Source organism: Rhinatrema bivittatum, chromosome 2, assembly GCF_901001135.1.
Source record: "Rhinatrema bivittatum chromosome 2, aRhiBiv1.1, whole genome shotgun sequence".
Classification (NCBI taxonomy): Eukaryota; Metazoa; Chordata; class Amphibia; order Gymnophiona; family Rhinatrematidae; genus Rhinatrema; species Rhinatrema bivittatum.
This window is the reverse complement of record NC_042616.1, coordinates 23337440-23352749: the sequence shown is the minus strand read 5'-3', so window position 1 is coordinate 23352749 and position 15310 is coordinate 23337440. Positions and strand designations below refer to the sequence as shown.

The 15310-nt window shown below is 47.6% G+C and overlaps 1 protein-coding gene across 3 annotated transcripts in view; it reads left to right on the top strand.

The window, feature by feature from the left end:
• Positions 1-15310, top strand: part of LOC115083684 (gastrula zinc finger protein XlCGF57.1-like) — a 46615-nt gene that overhangs the window by 13219 nt on the left and 18086 nt on the right. For 2 of the 3 annotated variants that reach the window (XM_029587646.1, XM_029587645.1), the window contains exon 3: positions 6860-6992. In XM_029587646.1, coding sequence (XP_029443506.1) covers positions 6860-6992 — 133 coding nt within the window. Of the gene's footprint in view, positions 1-6859; positions 6993-15310 lie in introns of those variants that run through there. The other variant, XM_029587647.1, reaches the window with a different exon arrangement.

Below are 15310 nucleotides of genomic sequence, written 5' to 3'. Positions count from 1 at the left end.
GTGAATAGAATGATTATGCTACTTCCTAAAGATAGTGGGGGATTGGGAGTTCCCTGCCTAAAACGCTACTACTTGGGGTCACAATTACGGGCTATTATCATTTGGCATCTCAGCGGTGCAGAGAAAAGATGGGTAGGTTTAGAGTCGGGGCTACTAGGTGGCAGAACCCCGAATTTTTTGGTTTGGCTACCTAGGCTGAACCGTATGTTGCCGGTACTAGTCCCACCAACTGTGTCTCTCACTTTACAGCTATGGGATAAATGGAAAGAATCACTGGTGGGGAAACGAAATTTCTTTTATAGAACACCAATTTTCTGTAATACCAGTTTTGTTCCAGGCTGTTCCCGCACTCGGGAGAGACAATGGGATGTACTTGGCTTGAGCAGCTGTGGGATGGTTCTCTGCCTAAACAATTTGCCGAGCTTGAGACTGAGTTTCCCTTTGATAAGACTGATTATTACTTTTATCTGCAGTTAAGTCAATTTCTTTATAGTAAGGAGGTTAGGTTAGATTTAAGCAAGGGGAAAACATTAATTGGGGGTTCTGTGAAAAAGCGAGATTTGTAACCAAGGGTGTTTACAAAACCAAAAGAGCCCTTCCCATATATAATTGCATGGGAGAGGGACATGCAGCGTTCATTTGCAATAAGTGACTGGGAGGCATGTTAGAGCTTTTTCTAATGGCAACATATCTCTGCCTCTATTATAGAACAAGGATATAAATTACTGTTTCGTTAGCATCTAACTCCCATTAGACTTGCCAAATTTTCTAGATCAGGGAAGGCGAAATGTTGGAGAGGTTGGGGTCTTGCTAGCAGTTATCATATGTGGTGGGAATGTCCTCATGTACCAGAATTTTGGAAAAGAGTAATTTTTCTATGGACGGGAGCGGTGGCCACTGTCCCCCGTGAGGCATCGATTTTGGGTATTCTGACCAGATTAAAATCCCCACCAATGATTAATTTGCTCCTACAATGGCTCAGTAGGATCTGGTGCAGCTCCATTAGAAACCTTCCTTGTTCCTGATTTGGGGCTTTAACATTGACGAGCATATATTCCATCCCATATACTAGTATTTGCATTATGAGATATCTGCCGAGTGGGTCCCTGATGTATGTTCGTGTTTTGAACACTAAATGTTGTGAATATAATATACTGACTCTCGTATATTTAGCTGATTTAGAGTAGGGTGTGAAGAACTGATGGGGATAGTGACTATTTTTCAAAAGGGATTCGTATCTGCTTTTCAGATGGGTTGCTTGGAGAAAGATGATATCTGTGCAGAGATTAAGGATCTCCTTAAAGAGTATATGTCGCTTGAATGGGGAATTAAGATCCTTAACATTTAGGTTTATCAATCGAAACGTGGCCATAACTGGGTAATTAGTTATCCCCCCCCCCTCTAATTTCTCCATCCCCCACTCTTTTCCCTCCCCTCTATTATATATAGCGTTCACGTGTATCACCCTTCGCATTTATCCAAGGTTTGGTGACCATTAGAAAAGAGGTTCGCCGGAGTTTTTCTGACCCCCCTCCTCTCTTTCATGTCTTTCTGAAGGTGTTGCCTAATAACCATATCCTGATTTCCGCACTTTCCTATGTCTATATAGCATGTGCAGTTTCCCACTTCTATTAATTCCCCTGCCCCTTTTCCCTGTTCTGCCATGACCTCCAGGCAGATAATGTCATAAACTTAACGGCTCCAGCTAGTCGTAAAACTTTTAACTGATCAGGAATACTCTAAATGCAAATCTTATGGCCGAAAGCGTAAACGTTTATCAATTACATCATTCTATATCTAAAATATTGACTTGCCAACATTATATAAACCAGCGGTTCTCAACCGGTGTGTCGCGACACCCCAGTGTGTCGCCAAGCACCGGCAGGGGTGTCGCGTGGCTCCCGGTCCCTCCCGCTGCTCTTTCTTCCCTGCTGCCGTTGCCGCCGGGCTATCAGCACGTTCAAGCCCAGCGGGAACGGCAGCGGTGCAAAAAAAAAAAAAGCTGTGGCATCCGCGGCTGGCCTTTTCTTCTTCCCGCGCCTGCATTCCCCCCCCCCCCCCCCCCCCCCCCGGAACAGGAAGTGATACGCGGTGCGCGGGAAGAAGAAAGGCCGTGCCGCATGATAAACTAGCAGCGGCAGTGTGATTGAGAGCCTGTGTGTAAGTGAGAGAATGTATTTGATCGAGAGTATGTGTGTGATTGAGAGAAACTGGTCAGAGAGCTGATGTATGTGTATATGTGAGAGACAATGAAAGTGACTGCTCAAGGAGATGACTGATGTGTATGTGAGAGTGTGAGACAGTCCGGGATGTGTGTGTGTGTGAGAGAGAGAGAAAAAGCATGGAAGTGAGAACTCTGGGTATGTGAGAAAGCATGGGAGTAAGAAGCCTGGTGTTGTGGGGGTATATGTGAAAGAAAGCATGGGAGTGAGAAGCCTGATTATGTGAGAGAGAGCATGGGAGTGGGAAGCCTGTGTGTGTGCATGTATATGAGAGAGACTGGTTGGTAAGGTGACGGTGTGACTGGTGTGTATGTGAATGTGAGAGAGAGAGAATGTGATTCAGGGAATGAGAAGCCTGTGCACGTGGAGAGCGAGCATGGAAATGAGAGAGAGACTGGGTGTGTGTGTGTGTGTAACAGAGAAAGTGATTATGGGAATGAGAAGCCTGTGCATGTGAAGAGTGAGCATGGGAGTGAGAACCTGGGTGTGTGTGAGACACAGCATGGGAGGGAGAAGCCTGTGTATGTAAGACAGAACATGGAAGTGGGAAGCCTGTGTGTGTGTGTGTGTGTGTGTGTGTGTATGCATGACAGAGATCAGGTGACGGGTGTGTGTGAGAGAGAGAGAGAAAGTGATTATGGGAATAAGAAGCCTGTGCATGTGAAGAGTGAGCATGGGAGTGAGAAAGCTGGGAGTGTGTGAGATACAGCATGGGAGTGAGAAGCCTGTATATCTGAAAGAGAACATGGGAGTGGGAAGCCTGTGTGTGTGTATGCATGAGAGAGATCAGGTGACTGGTGTGTGTATGTGTGAGAGAAAGAAAGTGATTATGGGAATGAGAAGCCTGTGCATGTGGAGAGAACAAGCATGGGAGTGAGAGACTGGTGAGTGTATGTGAGAAAGAGAAAGTGATTATGAGAGTGAGAAGCCCATATATGTAAGTGGAACACGGGAGTGGGAAGCCTGTGTGTGTGTGTATGGCATGAGAGAAACTGTTCAGGAAGGTGACTGGTGTGTTTGTCAAAGACTGGGAGATGATTGGTGTGTGAGAAACAGAAACTGGTCATGGGGGCATGACTGGTACGGTGTGTGTGTGTGAGAGACATGGGCCCTAAGGAAGAGGACCATGAGTATAGAGCTTAGCCACTACTGCTGCTTCTGGTGTGTGCTACAGCCTGCATGGAAGAGGAGTAGGAGAGCTGCTGGAGGGGGTAAGTAAAGGTGGCTTTTTAAGTTTATTTTTCTTGATTGACTGCCATTTTAATTATTTAATATTATGTGATGTGTCTGCTTTTTTTGAAATATTTTATTGGTGTTTGGAGAATGTTTAATAGTTTTTATGAGTTTTTAATTGTTGGATGTTATTCTGTTCATAGCTGTTTTGAAACATTTATTCTGCTTATTAGTATAGTTTTACAATTATTTCTGTGTGGGGATCTATAGCTGCTTGCTAGTTCTGTTTTCCTAATAAGAGGTGTATTGGTTTTTAGGGCCTGATTTAATATTTATAGTGTTGCCTTTTCATAGATAGGGTTGCTCCTGTTTGAGTGTATTCCATAATACAGGTGTAACTGTGTGTGGATTAGTTTATGTGCATTACTACAGATCCTGGGAGTATGTTAGGTCGGTTCTGTGTCTCTTACAGAGATGAGATATTTTACTAGCATGTAAGTGTTTTATCAGTCTTATTTGTTGCGTTTTCTCAAGAGGACATGCATTGGTGGTAAACTGCTGTCTTTTCATAAGTAGGGCTATTGAGCCTGGAAGTAGAAGGAGTTTGAGTTGCTGTTACTGAGATGACACCAGAACCAGAATATCTTTTTGTAGAGTGAGTTGAATGGGGAATGTCATAATGCTGCTTTACATCCATTATTGTGGATCAGGGGGGTTCCCGTGGATGCAAACTGTACATTTACATCTAGCCCTGTGACGATCATGGGTCAGTGTGTCACGCATGTGAGAACCATCTGTCAGGTGTGTCCCGACAGAAAAAAGGTTGAGAACCACTGATATAAACCATACCCCAAGCTACACATTGCTGAAGTGTATCAGAGTTCTCTCTGTTGATGTAATTGCCAGACGTCTTAAATGTAGATCCTTAAGGGTAGCGTCTCATGTCTTGTCCATATGATTGTTTTGGGGATCAGAACTTCTTTTAAGCCGACTATTTCTGATATTTGCCCATTGTCATCGGGGTGTTGATCCTTAGGTAGGTATTTTTTATTACCCACTGCTTGCACAGTTGTCGCAGTGAATCCTCGGTCCTTCAAGGTTCTTATGGCATCCGCTATATTTAAGAGGCGTGCAGATTCGCCATTCCAGGTATATGTTAAGCCGAAGGGGTGCATCCATCTATATTTTATGTTCTCTTTTCTAAGAAATGCAGTCACCTCTTTCAGTTCCTGTCTATTTTGGAGTGTGGCTTGAGACAGATCCGCGTATACAGATATCTCCTGGTTTTCCCAAGTCCATCTCGTTTGCTTCTGTGCAGCTCCCGCTATTTGATCTTTTATGCTATGGTCATGGAAGCATACTATAATGTCTCTTGGTTGCCCATTACCTGGTGCTCTCAAGGCTCTATGGGCCCTATCTAGTTTTATGGTTGCCTGCTGGCCCCCCTCATGTTCTGGGGAAGCATCCAGCAAAAATGCACAGAACCTGCGGATGGTATCGGTACAGTCAGCGTTTTCCTTCAATTCATGAAATCCTCTGAAATGTAAATTTCCTCTTCTGGCCCTATTTTCCAGATCAGCCAATTTGGCTCACATACTCAGATTATCTTCCTGTAGTCCAGAATAGGTCTCGTGAAGCTGTTTGCTGGATTCTGCTTGTGCATCCATTCGAGTGTCTATGTCCTCACCCTTTGCCCCAACGCAGCTAATTCTTTGTGGAACTCGCCCACCATTTCTTGTATTTCTGTCTTGCACTTTTTTAGGTCCTGGCGGAGGCTGCAATACCAGTCTCGAAATTCTGCTCTTGTAGGTGCCTCCTCCGAGGTTATATTAAAGGCATCCGCCATTTCTGCACAGTCCTCTGAGGGTTCTCTGCCCGTAGCCTGGTCGGCAGTCTCGTCCCCTCGGTCTCCCATCTTCCGGTATGAAAAACATTGCAAATCTACTGTTTTTCGTTTTGCAGCCATCACCCAAGTGTTCAGACCGGGTTCTTGTGTATTTCGGCATTATTAAATTTCTTTCTCGCTCCCATTTTTACTTTTTGTAGAAAATTAGCTGCGGAGCTTATGGCTCAGGCAGCCATCAAGCCCAATGACGTCACTTCCTCCTCTACATCCTCAATTTTAACTATTTTGTTAAGATAAATTCCCCAAGTGTTTTTTGCCCTGTCTCTCTGTCTTGATTAGATTGTAGGCTCTATTGAAATGGGATACATCACTTAATCAACCAGCATGTGAACCATGGAAATAACTAGAAATGGGAGCAATGTTACTGACCAGGACACCAAACTCTTCCTGCCCTGCTATTTATTTGATTGATTGTATTTTGATCGTCTCATAATTTGAAAAAAAATCTTAAAGCGATGTGCAATCAGACATTGAAATGTCTAACTATATGTTAGGATTTAGCACTACTGCTACTATTTATGATGTTTAAAGCACTACTGGGTATACACAGCACTGTATAGACACACACAGGAGATGGTCCCTGCTCCAGGGAGCTTACAGTCTAATCAAGGCAAACATGCACAACAAACAGGAATATTGAAGAAGCGTCTTAGAGAGAACTTAGGATTTAAAAGCAGCATCAAGAAGGCGAGTTTTTAAACTGGATTTGAATATGGCCAGAGAGGGAGCAATACACATGGACTCAGGAAGTCTCTTCCAGGCATTCGGCAAAGCAAGGTGGAAAGCACAGAATTGAAAAGTGGCAGTGGTGGAGAAAGACACAGATAAGGGCAACTTGCCTGATGAATGGCGTTGACGAGGAAGGGAGAGAAAAGAAAGAAAATGAGGAGCTGCAGAGTGAGTGCATTTGTAGGGGAGGGAGAGAAGCTTGAACTGTAGGTGGAAGTGGACAGAGAGCCAACATAGCAACCTGAGAAGAGGGGTTACATGATCACAGCGAGGTTAAAGAAAGAGAGGTCATGCAGCTGAATGTTGAAGAGATTGCAGGGGAGAAAAACGATTCAGCGGGAGGTCAGCACAGAGCAAGTTACAAAAGTCGATAAGAGAGGGGAGGAGGGTTTTGGCTCAGAGAGGAAGGGATAGATTTTAGCAGTGTTATAGAGGAGGAACTGACTCACTTTAGCAGTGTTTTGGAGGAGGGAGAGGAATCAAAGATGACCCAAGGTTAGGGGCTGAGGAAACCCGGAGGATGAGAGCACAGTGAGCCCTCCTGATGTGACAGAATCAGATGTTCCTGATGTTCTGGATAATGTTCTGTTAGATCTTGGGTTTTATTATTCACTGATTTATCCAGGCAGAGACGATTGATATTCTCTGTCTCTGGGATTAGACTTGTAAACCCCGAGGTCCAGAAAGGAAACGGAGTCCAGGGGAACAAGTCTGGCAGTTCCTGGGGATGAGGGGTCCTGGTGTCCCCTCTTCCATGATAAAATGTTATGGGATTAAAGCCAGCTGAGCCCCTCCACGTGTCCCTGAGTGTTTCTGGTTTGTGTTTCAGATGCTGGTGACGTTTGAGGACATCGCTGTCTCTTTCTCCCAGGACGAGTGGGGGTATTTAGATGAAGAGCAGAAGGAGCTTTACAGGGAGGTGATGAAGGAGAATTATGAGACCCTGAGCTCTCTAGGTCTAGGTAAGGTTTGCATTATCTGCATTTCTAGTATACACTGAGGATGTTTTACTAAACGTCATTGGGTCAATGCCACACAGTAAATGTGCACACAGCCCTGGATTTCCCCCCCCTCTCTTGTGTAGGGAACAGGAAGGGCTTGATTGAGGCAGACAGAGCTGGGGTGAACCCCCTGATAAGAAATTGGCAGCTTATCTCTGATGCTGTAAGAATGAAGCAGCCCGGTGTCTCCCCAGTGCCCTCCGTCTCCTGCGGCATGGAGTATCTCCTCCTCTTTTCTGGGCCACTCTCCCACTCCCCACTACAGCAATAGCAATTTGGATCTCTCTCCCTGAATCTCAGATTCTGTCTGCAGGTAATGGAACCTCCTCTCCTTCCTACCTTTCTCCTGCTGCCCAATCCCAGATCCTCTTCTCTGAAATCCCTCTTACTCCATCCTCCCCTCTTCTCCTTCCTCCTCTTACCCCATCCTAGATTTCCAAACCTCCCCCTCTTTTTCAAACTTTCTAATCTCCTGTCCTTAATCCTCTCTCCTTATTCTCACCCCATCCCTGGTCTTTTTATACTCTTTCCCTCTCCCTCCCATCCCTGAGATCTCTTCCCTGTGCTAATACCTGAGATCCCTTTTTCTCAACCAGTAAAAGCAAAATAATTTCTACAGACACAAGTAAGATTGGGAAACCTATGTTATTTTCTCAATATATTATAAGATTACTAGGGCTTCAGGAATCCTTACGTCGCATCTGAACATCACGCAAAGCAGGAGGAGGGGCTTTAGGCAGCAAAGGAGGGGCAAGGACACTCACAGCACGGGGACAATCACTGCAGCCACGGCTCCATCAATGGAGCAGGTAGCAAGGGAGAAAAACCAGCAGCACCAGGAGAAGAAAAGTGGTGGGGGGGTTTCCCGGATCCCCACTGAATAATCTATAATCACTGCCGAAGAACCCTGCCTACCAGTGCACCCATTGCTCTTTCATTTTTCCCTAATAGTGAGGAATTCCTAATTCTGGAATTCCTCAAGAGGGAAATGTAGAGACAAGACCTGACCCTTGTAACAGTTTTGCAACAACCTGTGACCTTTTGAGACCTAAGGGCTGTAAAACTGTGGAAACTTGTACTGTTCTTGTTCCTTTGCAGCAACACAGGGAAAGCAAATGTTGCTTACCTGATGTAACAGGTGTTCTCACAGGACAGCAGGATGTTAGTCCTCACAAATGGGTGACATTGAGGATGGAGCCCACCACGGAAAACTTCTGTCAAAGTTTAACAGAACTTTGACTGGCCCCTACTGGGCATGCCCAGCACGGCACTGACCCTGCAGCCAGCAGGGGTCTCCCTTCAGTCTGATTTTCAAAGCTACAGGCAGTGCCTAAAAAGTAAAAAATAAAACGAACCCAACACCACGGGGTGGCGGGTGGGTTTCGTGAGGACTAACATCCTGCTGTCCTGTGAGAACACCTGTTACATCAGGTAAGCAACATTTGCTTTCTCACAGGACAAGCAGGATGGTTGTCCTCACAAATGGGTGAGTACCGAGCTGAGGATGTCCTGACTTGCACCAAATGCACCCAACGGCGTGCAACAGGCACAACAACTGGGGTGGAATTTGGGAAAGGGCATCCGCACCCTCCCGGGAAGGTGGAAGGGTGTTGGTACATCAAGTTGGAAAAAAGGTTACGCAAGACAGATTGGCCGAAGATGGAATCCTGTCTTCCAGCTTTATCCAAACAATAGTGGGCTGCAAAGGTATGGAGGGAACTCCAGGTTGCAGCTTTGCAGATGTCAGGAAGCGGCACCGATCGAAGGTGTGCTACTGAAGTCGCCATGGCCCTCACAGAGTGTGCTTTGACACGGTCTTGGAAAGGAATGCCAGCTTGCTGATAGCAAAAAGAAATGCTGTCCGCCAACCAGGAGGAGAGAGCCTGCTTACCCACAGGTTGTCCTAACTTGTTAGGATGGAAAGAGACGAATAATTGAGTGCTCTTCCTGTGAGAAACTGTATGGTCTAGATAAAAAGCTAGAGCCCGTTTACAGTCTAGGGTATGCAGAGTCTGTTCCCCAGAGTTGGAGTGGGGCCTGGGAAAGAAGATAGGTAGTATGATGGATTGATTGATATGAAATTCCGAAACTACCTTAGGTAAAAATTTAGGGTGAGTGCGGAGTACCGCCCGGTCCTGCAGGAGTTTAGTGTAAGGCGGATAGGTAACTAGGGCCTGTAATTCACTAACCCTGCGAGCTGAAGTGATAGCCAAAAGGAATAACACTTTCCATGTGAGATATTTCAGGTCACAGGAGTGGAGAGGTTTGAAAGGTGGTTTCATTAGACGACCAAGAACCAGATTTAGGTCCCAAGATGGGGCCGGAGGACGTAAGGGTGGCTTCAGATGGAGCAAGCCTTTAAGAAAGCGTGTTACCAGGGGTTGTACTGAAATAGGGACACCCTGTATACCTTTATGGAAGGCGGCTACCGCACTGACATGCATCCTAATGGAAGAGGTCTTTAGACCTGATTCTGATAGATGCCATAAATAGTCCAAGAACTTAGAGATTGGACAGGAAAGGGGATCAAGGGACTGAGAAGTGCACCATGATGTGTACCTTTTCCATTTATATGAATAGGATCTTCTGGTGGAGGGCTTTCGTGAAGCTATCAGGACACGAGAAACCGAATCCGAAAGGTTAAATGGCTGAAGGACTAACCTTTCAACATCCATGCCGTCAGGGACAAGGCTTGGAGGTTGGGATGGAGGAGGCATCCGTCGTTTTGAGTGAGCAGATGCGGATCCGTTCCCAGAGGGATGTGCCTGCGGATGGAGAGATCCTGAAGTATGGGAAACCACACTTGGCGTGGCCAGTGGGGTGCTATCAGGATCATGGTTCCTACGTCCTGGCGAAGCTTCACGAGAGTCCTTGACAGAAGAGGAAGTGGAGGGAATGCATAGAGCAGACCTGTCGTCCACTTGAGGGAGAAGGCATCCCTCGGCCGAGAGTGCTGGCTCCGAATGAGAGAGCAGTAAGTGTCCACTTTGTGGTTCTGTGGAGAAGCAAAGAGGTCTATGTGGGGATAACCCCACTTGTGAAACAGAAAGGTCACTACCAGAGGATCGAGTGACCACTCGTGTGGTTGGAAGACACGGCTTAGTTGGTCTGCCAACACATTGTCTACTCCCGGCAGGTAAGTGGCCCTGAGGTACATGGAGTGGGAGAGGGCTTCTGCCCAAATCTGCGCAGCTTCCTGACACAGAAGGAAGGAGCCTGTGCCTCCCTGCTTGTTTATGTACCACATGGCCACTTGGTTGTCTGTCTGGATTAAGATTATCTGATTCGATAGATGATCTTGGAAAGTTTTGAGCGTGTAGCGGATTGCTCGAAGTTCCAAGAAATTTATCTGGTGCTCGGCTTCCTCTGGTGACCATAACCCTTGGGTTTGGAAATCGTCCACATGGGCTCCCCAACCGATGTGGGAAGCGTCGGTGGTTAGGGTTACTTGTGGATCTGGTAGGAGAAAAGGCAATCCCTGAAGGAGGTTGACTTGAGTCGTCCACCAGGTTAAAGACAGGCGTAGCGCTTGTGTAACTGTGACTATGGAGGACAGAGGCTGAAGAGCTTGAATCCATTGGTGTCGCAGAGTCCATTGTGTTACTCTCATGGCTAGTCGGGTCATGGGAGTGACTTGAACCGAGGATGCCATGTGTCCGAGGAGAATGAGGAATTGGCGAGCCGTGGCAGTGTTCTGAGACTGTAGCTGGCGAGCAAGGGACATGAGAGTTTGGACCCTTTGAAGCGGAAGGTAGGCCTTTGCCTGTAAGGTGTCCAAGTCTGCCCCAATGAAGGATAAGGTTTGAGATGGGACTAAGCAAGATTTCTCGTAATTGACAAGAAACCCTAAGGAAAGGAGTGTGTGAATTGTCAATTTTAGGGAGGATTGAGCAATCTGAGGGGTGGAGGCCCTGATTAGCCAATCGTCCAGGTAGGGGTAGACGTGGACACCTTCCTTCCTGAGGAATGCTGCTACTACTACGAGACATTTGGTAAAGACTCGTGGAGCAGATGCCAGACCGAAAGGTAGTACCCAGTATTGATAATGGTCGCGGCCTACCAGAAACCGCAGATACTTGCGATGGGATTGTGTAATCGCAATGTGGGTATAAGCGTCCTTGAGGTCGAGAGAGCACAGCCAATCCCCCTTTTGCAGCAGAGGGAGCAGCGTGCCCAGGGTTACCATCTTGAACTTTTCTTTTTGAAGGTATTTGTTGAGGGCCCGAAGGTCCAAAATGGGACGTAGTCCCCCTGATTTCTTTGGGATGAGGAAGTACCTGGAATAGAATCCCTTCCCTCGTTGAGAGGGAGGGACGGGTTCTATAGCATTTGATTGCAGAAGAAGGGATACTTCCTGTTGTAATTGAGTCAAATGGCTGGTTAGACGCCATGCTTGAAGAGGCGGGGAGTCTGCCGGAAGAGTTATGAAGTTGAGGTGGTAACCCTGTGCGATAATTGCTAGCACCCACTGGTCTGAGGTGATCTGTATCCAGCGTTGTAAAAAGTGGTACAGTCGACCCCCTACCGGGATGTCTGGGAGTGGGATGTGGCATGTGCTCCGTACAGGGAAGTCAAAGGCCCGCCGCAGGCCCAGGAGGTGGGGCTACAGCAGGTCTTTGTTTCCTAGGCTGACGTGGCTGAGGTCTGTTGGAGGATCGAGCAGGACGAGGCCTGGCCGATGGAGGATAGTAACGACGTGGCCGAAAGAACGACTTTTTAGAGTCCTTCTTAGGTGGTTGTTTGGAGGACACCTCAGATGGAACAGATGAAAGTTGTTTCAACGTCTCGTGGTGATCTTTTAATTCTGCCACAATCTGCTGAATTTGTTCTCCAAACAAATTGTCCCCTAAGCAGGGTAAATCAGCTAGACTATCCTGGACCTCTGGGCGAAGGTTGGATGACTTTAACCAAGCCCAGCGTCTGGCTGAGATGGCAGTAGCTGAAACTTTTGTGGAAGCGTCGAAGATGTCATAGGCCGTTCTGATCTCGTGCTTCCCTGCCTCAAACCCTTTGTTAAGAAGGGTTTGAAGTTGTGGCTGGTATTGGTCCGGCAAAGTGTCAGCGTAGTCTTTCATCTGTTTAAGGATGGCTCTGTTATATTGAGTCATGTAAAGTTGGTATGAAGCTATGCGTGAAATCAACATAGCCCCATGATACACTTTCCGTCCCACACTATCCAGGAATTTATTGTCCTTGATAGGTGGAGTGGAAGAGTGTGGCTTTAGACGCTTGGCCTTCTTTTGCGCGGACTCAACCACAACAGAGCGATGATCTAGTTGAGGCTTCTGAAAACCTGGTGCTGACTGGACGAGGTATGTGGAGTCAGCCTTCTTGTTAACTGGAGACACAGATGAAGGAGATTCCCAGTTTTTCTTTAAAAGGTCAAGAAACACCTGGTGAATGGGGATGGAAGCGATGATTTTTGGAGCATCCAGAAATTGGAGCAGTTCCATCATCTGGTGTCTGTCATCGGTCTCAGATTGCAGCTGAAAAGGTACAATTTCTGACATCTCCTTTACAAAATTAATAAAGGAGAGATCCTCAGGAGGAGATCGTTTTCTACTCTCTGTAGGAGATGGTGGTGAAGGTAAATCTGTGTCAGAAGATGTATCATCACCCCAGGTATCGTAAGGATCATGTGGGGCTTGAAGCCCTGAAGGACCTGGTTGAGGATCCGAAGGCATCGAATGAAACCGTGATGGAATCGGTGCTGCAGGTGGAATTGAGAATGGCATCGAGGGTTTCGGGCCTGCCGATGGAATCGGTGCCGGTCTTGGAATCGATGGAGCCGAAGGATAGATCGGTGGAGAGATATGCGAAGGCACCGATGGGACCACCCCAGACGGGGGAATCAGAAACGGTGTTTCTCCTGCCGATGAAAATCCTGTCAGAGACGATGGTGTTGTCGGTGCTACTGGAATCACCGATGGAAGGGCCGTCACAAGTGCCTCCATGCGGCGCAGTAGCGGTGCTAGAGCGTCCACCAAAGGCTCGGTGGTCGGTTCCCTCCTCGGTGCCGGAGACGGTGCCGGAATCGACGCCGGAGACGGTGCCGGTGGAGGTTGGAACCTTCGCATCGCTTTCTCGATGGCCTCCTGGACCAGCCGGTCCAGTTCTGCCCGGAGACCAGGGGTAACGATACCCGGCTCGACGGGAGAGGGAGGCTGAGGCAGAGCCGGAGGGACCACCGTAACCGGTGGGATCACGGCTCCCGCACCCCGAGAGGGTGAGGGTTTCCTCGGTGCCTGCGAACGAGACGTGGACGGTGCCAGGTCTGACCGAGGCTTTTTAGTCGGTGGCTCGGCCTGTTCAGAGGTCGATGGTTGTGGATCCTCGACGGGCCGAGACTTGTGCCGTCGATGGCGATGCTTGTCCTTCCGGTCTCCTCGCCCATCCGGGGAGGGGACAGGAGTCGACGGCCGGGAAGTCATCGATGGTGGATGGTCACCGGAGGGTTGACGGTGGTGGTGCAACTTCGGTGCCGGTTCCGATGACGTCGATGCTATCGATGGCGTTGGGGTGGGTGCATGGAAGAGGAGCCCCATCTTCTCCATCCTGGCTTTGCGACCCTTAGGTGTCATTAAGGCACATTTGGTGCAAGTCAGGACATCATGCTCACTACCCAAACACAAAACACAAACCCTATGGGGGTCTGTGATTGACATAGTCCGGGTGCAATCCGGACATCGACGGAACCCCGTCGCCATGGCCTAGGGCCAAATTTAGCCGCGGGATCGGTAAGTGCCAACAGGCCTCGAGGGCCAAAAATCGACGGCAGTCGATAAAAAACGGCAAAAAACTTACCGGATTCCGCGAAGGTGACAAAAATTTGTCGAAGGGAGACCCCTGAGGGGCAAATTTTCTTCGGAAAGAAAAAACCGAATTCCTGTCAGGAACGTGGTAAGAAGAGCTCCTTTCACCGCGTGGCAACTGCTGCGCGGAAAAAAGAAGACTGAAGGGAGACACCTGCTGGCTGCAGGGTCAGTGCCGTGCTGGGCATGCCCAGTAGGGGCCAGTCAAAGTTCTGTTAAACTTTGACAGAAGTTTTCCGTGGTGGGCTCCATCCTCGATGTCACCCATTTGTGAGGACAACCATCCTGCTTGTCCTGTGAGAAACTTGGTATCTGGCAGAAGACGTATGCATGTGCCTGTGAATCACTGTGAACCCAAAGTTTTGTTTTATCTGTGGGAACTGTGCATGAGAGCACCAAAGGGGAAACAGATGGGAGAAGTTAAGCTATTTGTAGAATGAAGGAAAATGTGTGTCCTGGCGGTCAGAAGGATGACTGCTGACTGCGTGCAGAGGGCTTGAGGTCAGACAGAGAGAAAAACCTGTATATAAGGGGTGGTTGGAGCACTGGATATTTGGAGAAGGCCTGCACTCTATCAGCATGTACATTGCATTGTACCCTTCTCCCCAGGAAGACGACCATTCTTACAGTTATACTGGAACATTTTATAAAATACTTATAACCTATGTACATATAATGAAATGTATGCTTGCTGTTAGGATTCAATACTAATAAAAGATGAATTTATCTGTACAATTCTAAATAGGAAAAGTCTTCCTGTGCGATTCCTGAGACATATATTACAGAAAAGGGATCCAGGAGAGAAGCCTCCCCCGAAGGTTTAGCCACAGCAAGCAGTCTAATCTAAAAATAAAGATAATTAGGGAACTGAAACCCTTTGGAATAAGTAACAGTAAGGCTGAGGCTAAACAATTGTACAGCTTAAAGGCAGCGGGTGCAGGAGGCCGAAAGTGGTGGTGCTCTGTACTCAGCCGGTAAGGACTGAGCTCAGGTAAGTTAAAAAATAATAATAAAATAATAAAAAATGTAGTGAAGACAGAGACGTTACAGAGGGGTCTGCAGGACTTCCTCCAGTCTCCGTGCTCTGTGCGCTGTTCCGACTTTCATTCCCGCTCCCGTTGAGGTTAGGGGAACTTGCAGTCTGGCGGTGGGCTAGGCCCCGCAGCAAGGCTTGTTTCTTCCACACTGCACAAAAGTTTTTAAGCTTGGTGTTGCGCCCAGGTTTAGGTGCACAGTTTGTGTGTGTGTGTGTGTGTGTGTTTGTGGCACGTACTATTGGTGCGCATAAATTTTGTGCGCTTGCAATATTTCAGTGCGAGCTGGCTGGACGTACATTCTTCGCTGGCTGTGCACGGATGGTGCCGGTGACTAAGAAACCTAAGTGCCTTTCTCTCTGTTGCCTGTCATATTCTGGCATCTCAGCCTGATGTGTCCTCTAACCTGTGTCTGTGCTGCATACGGCTCCGG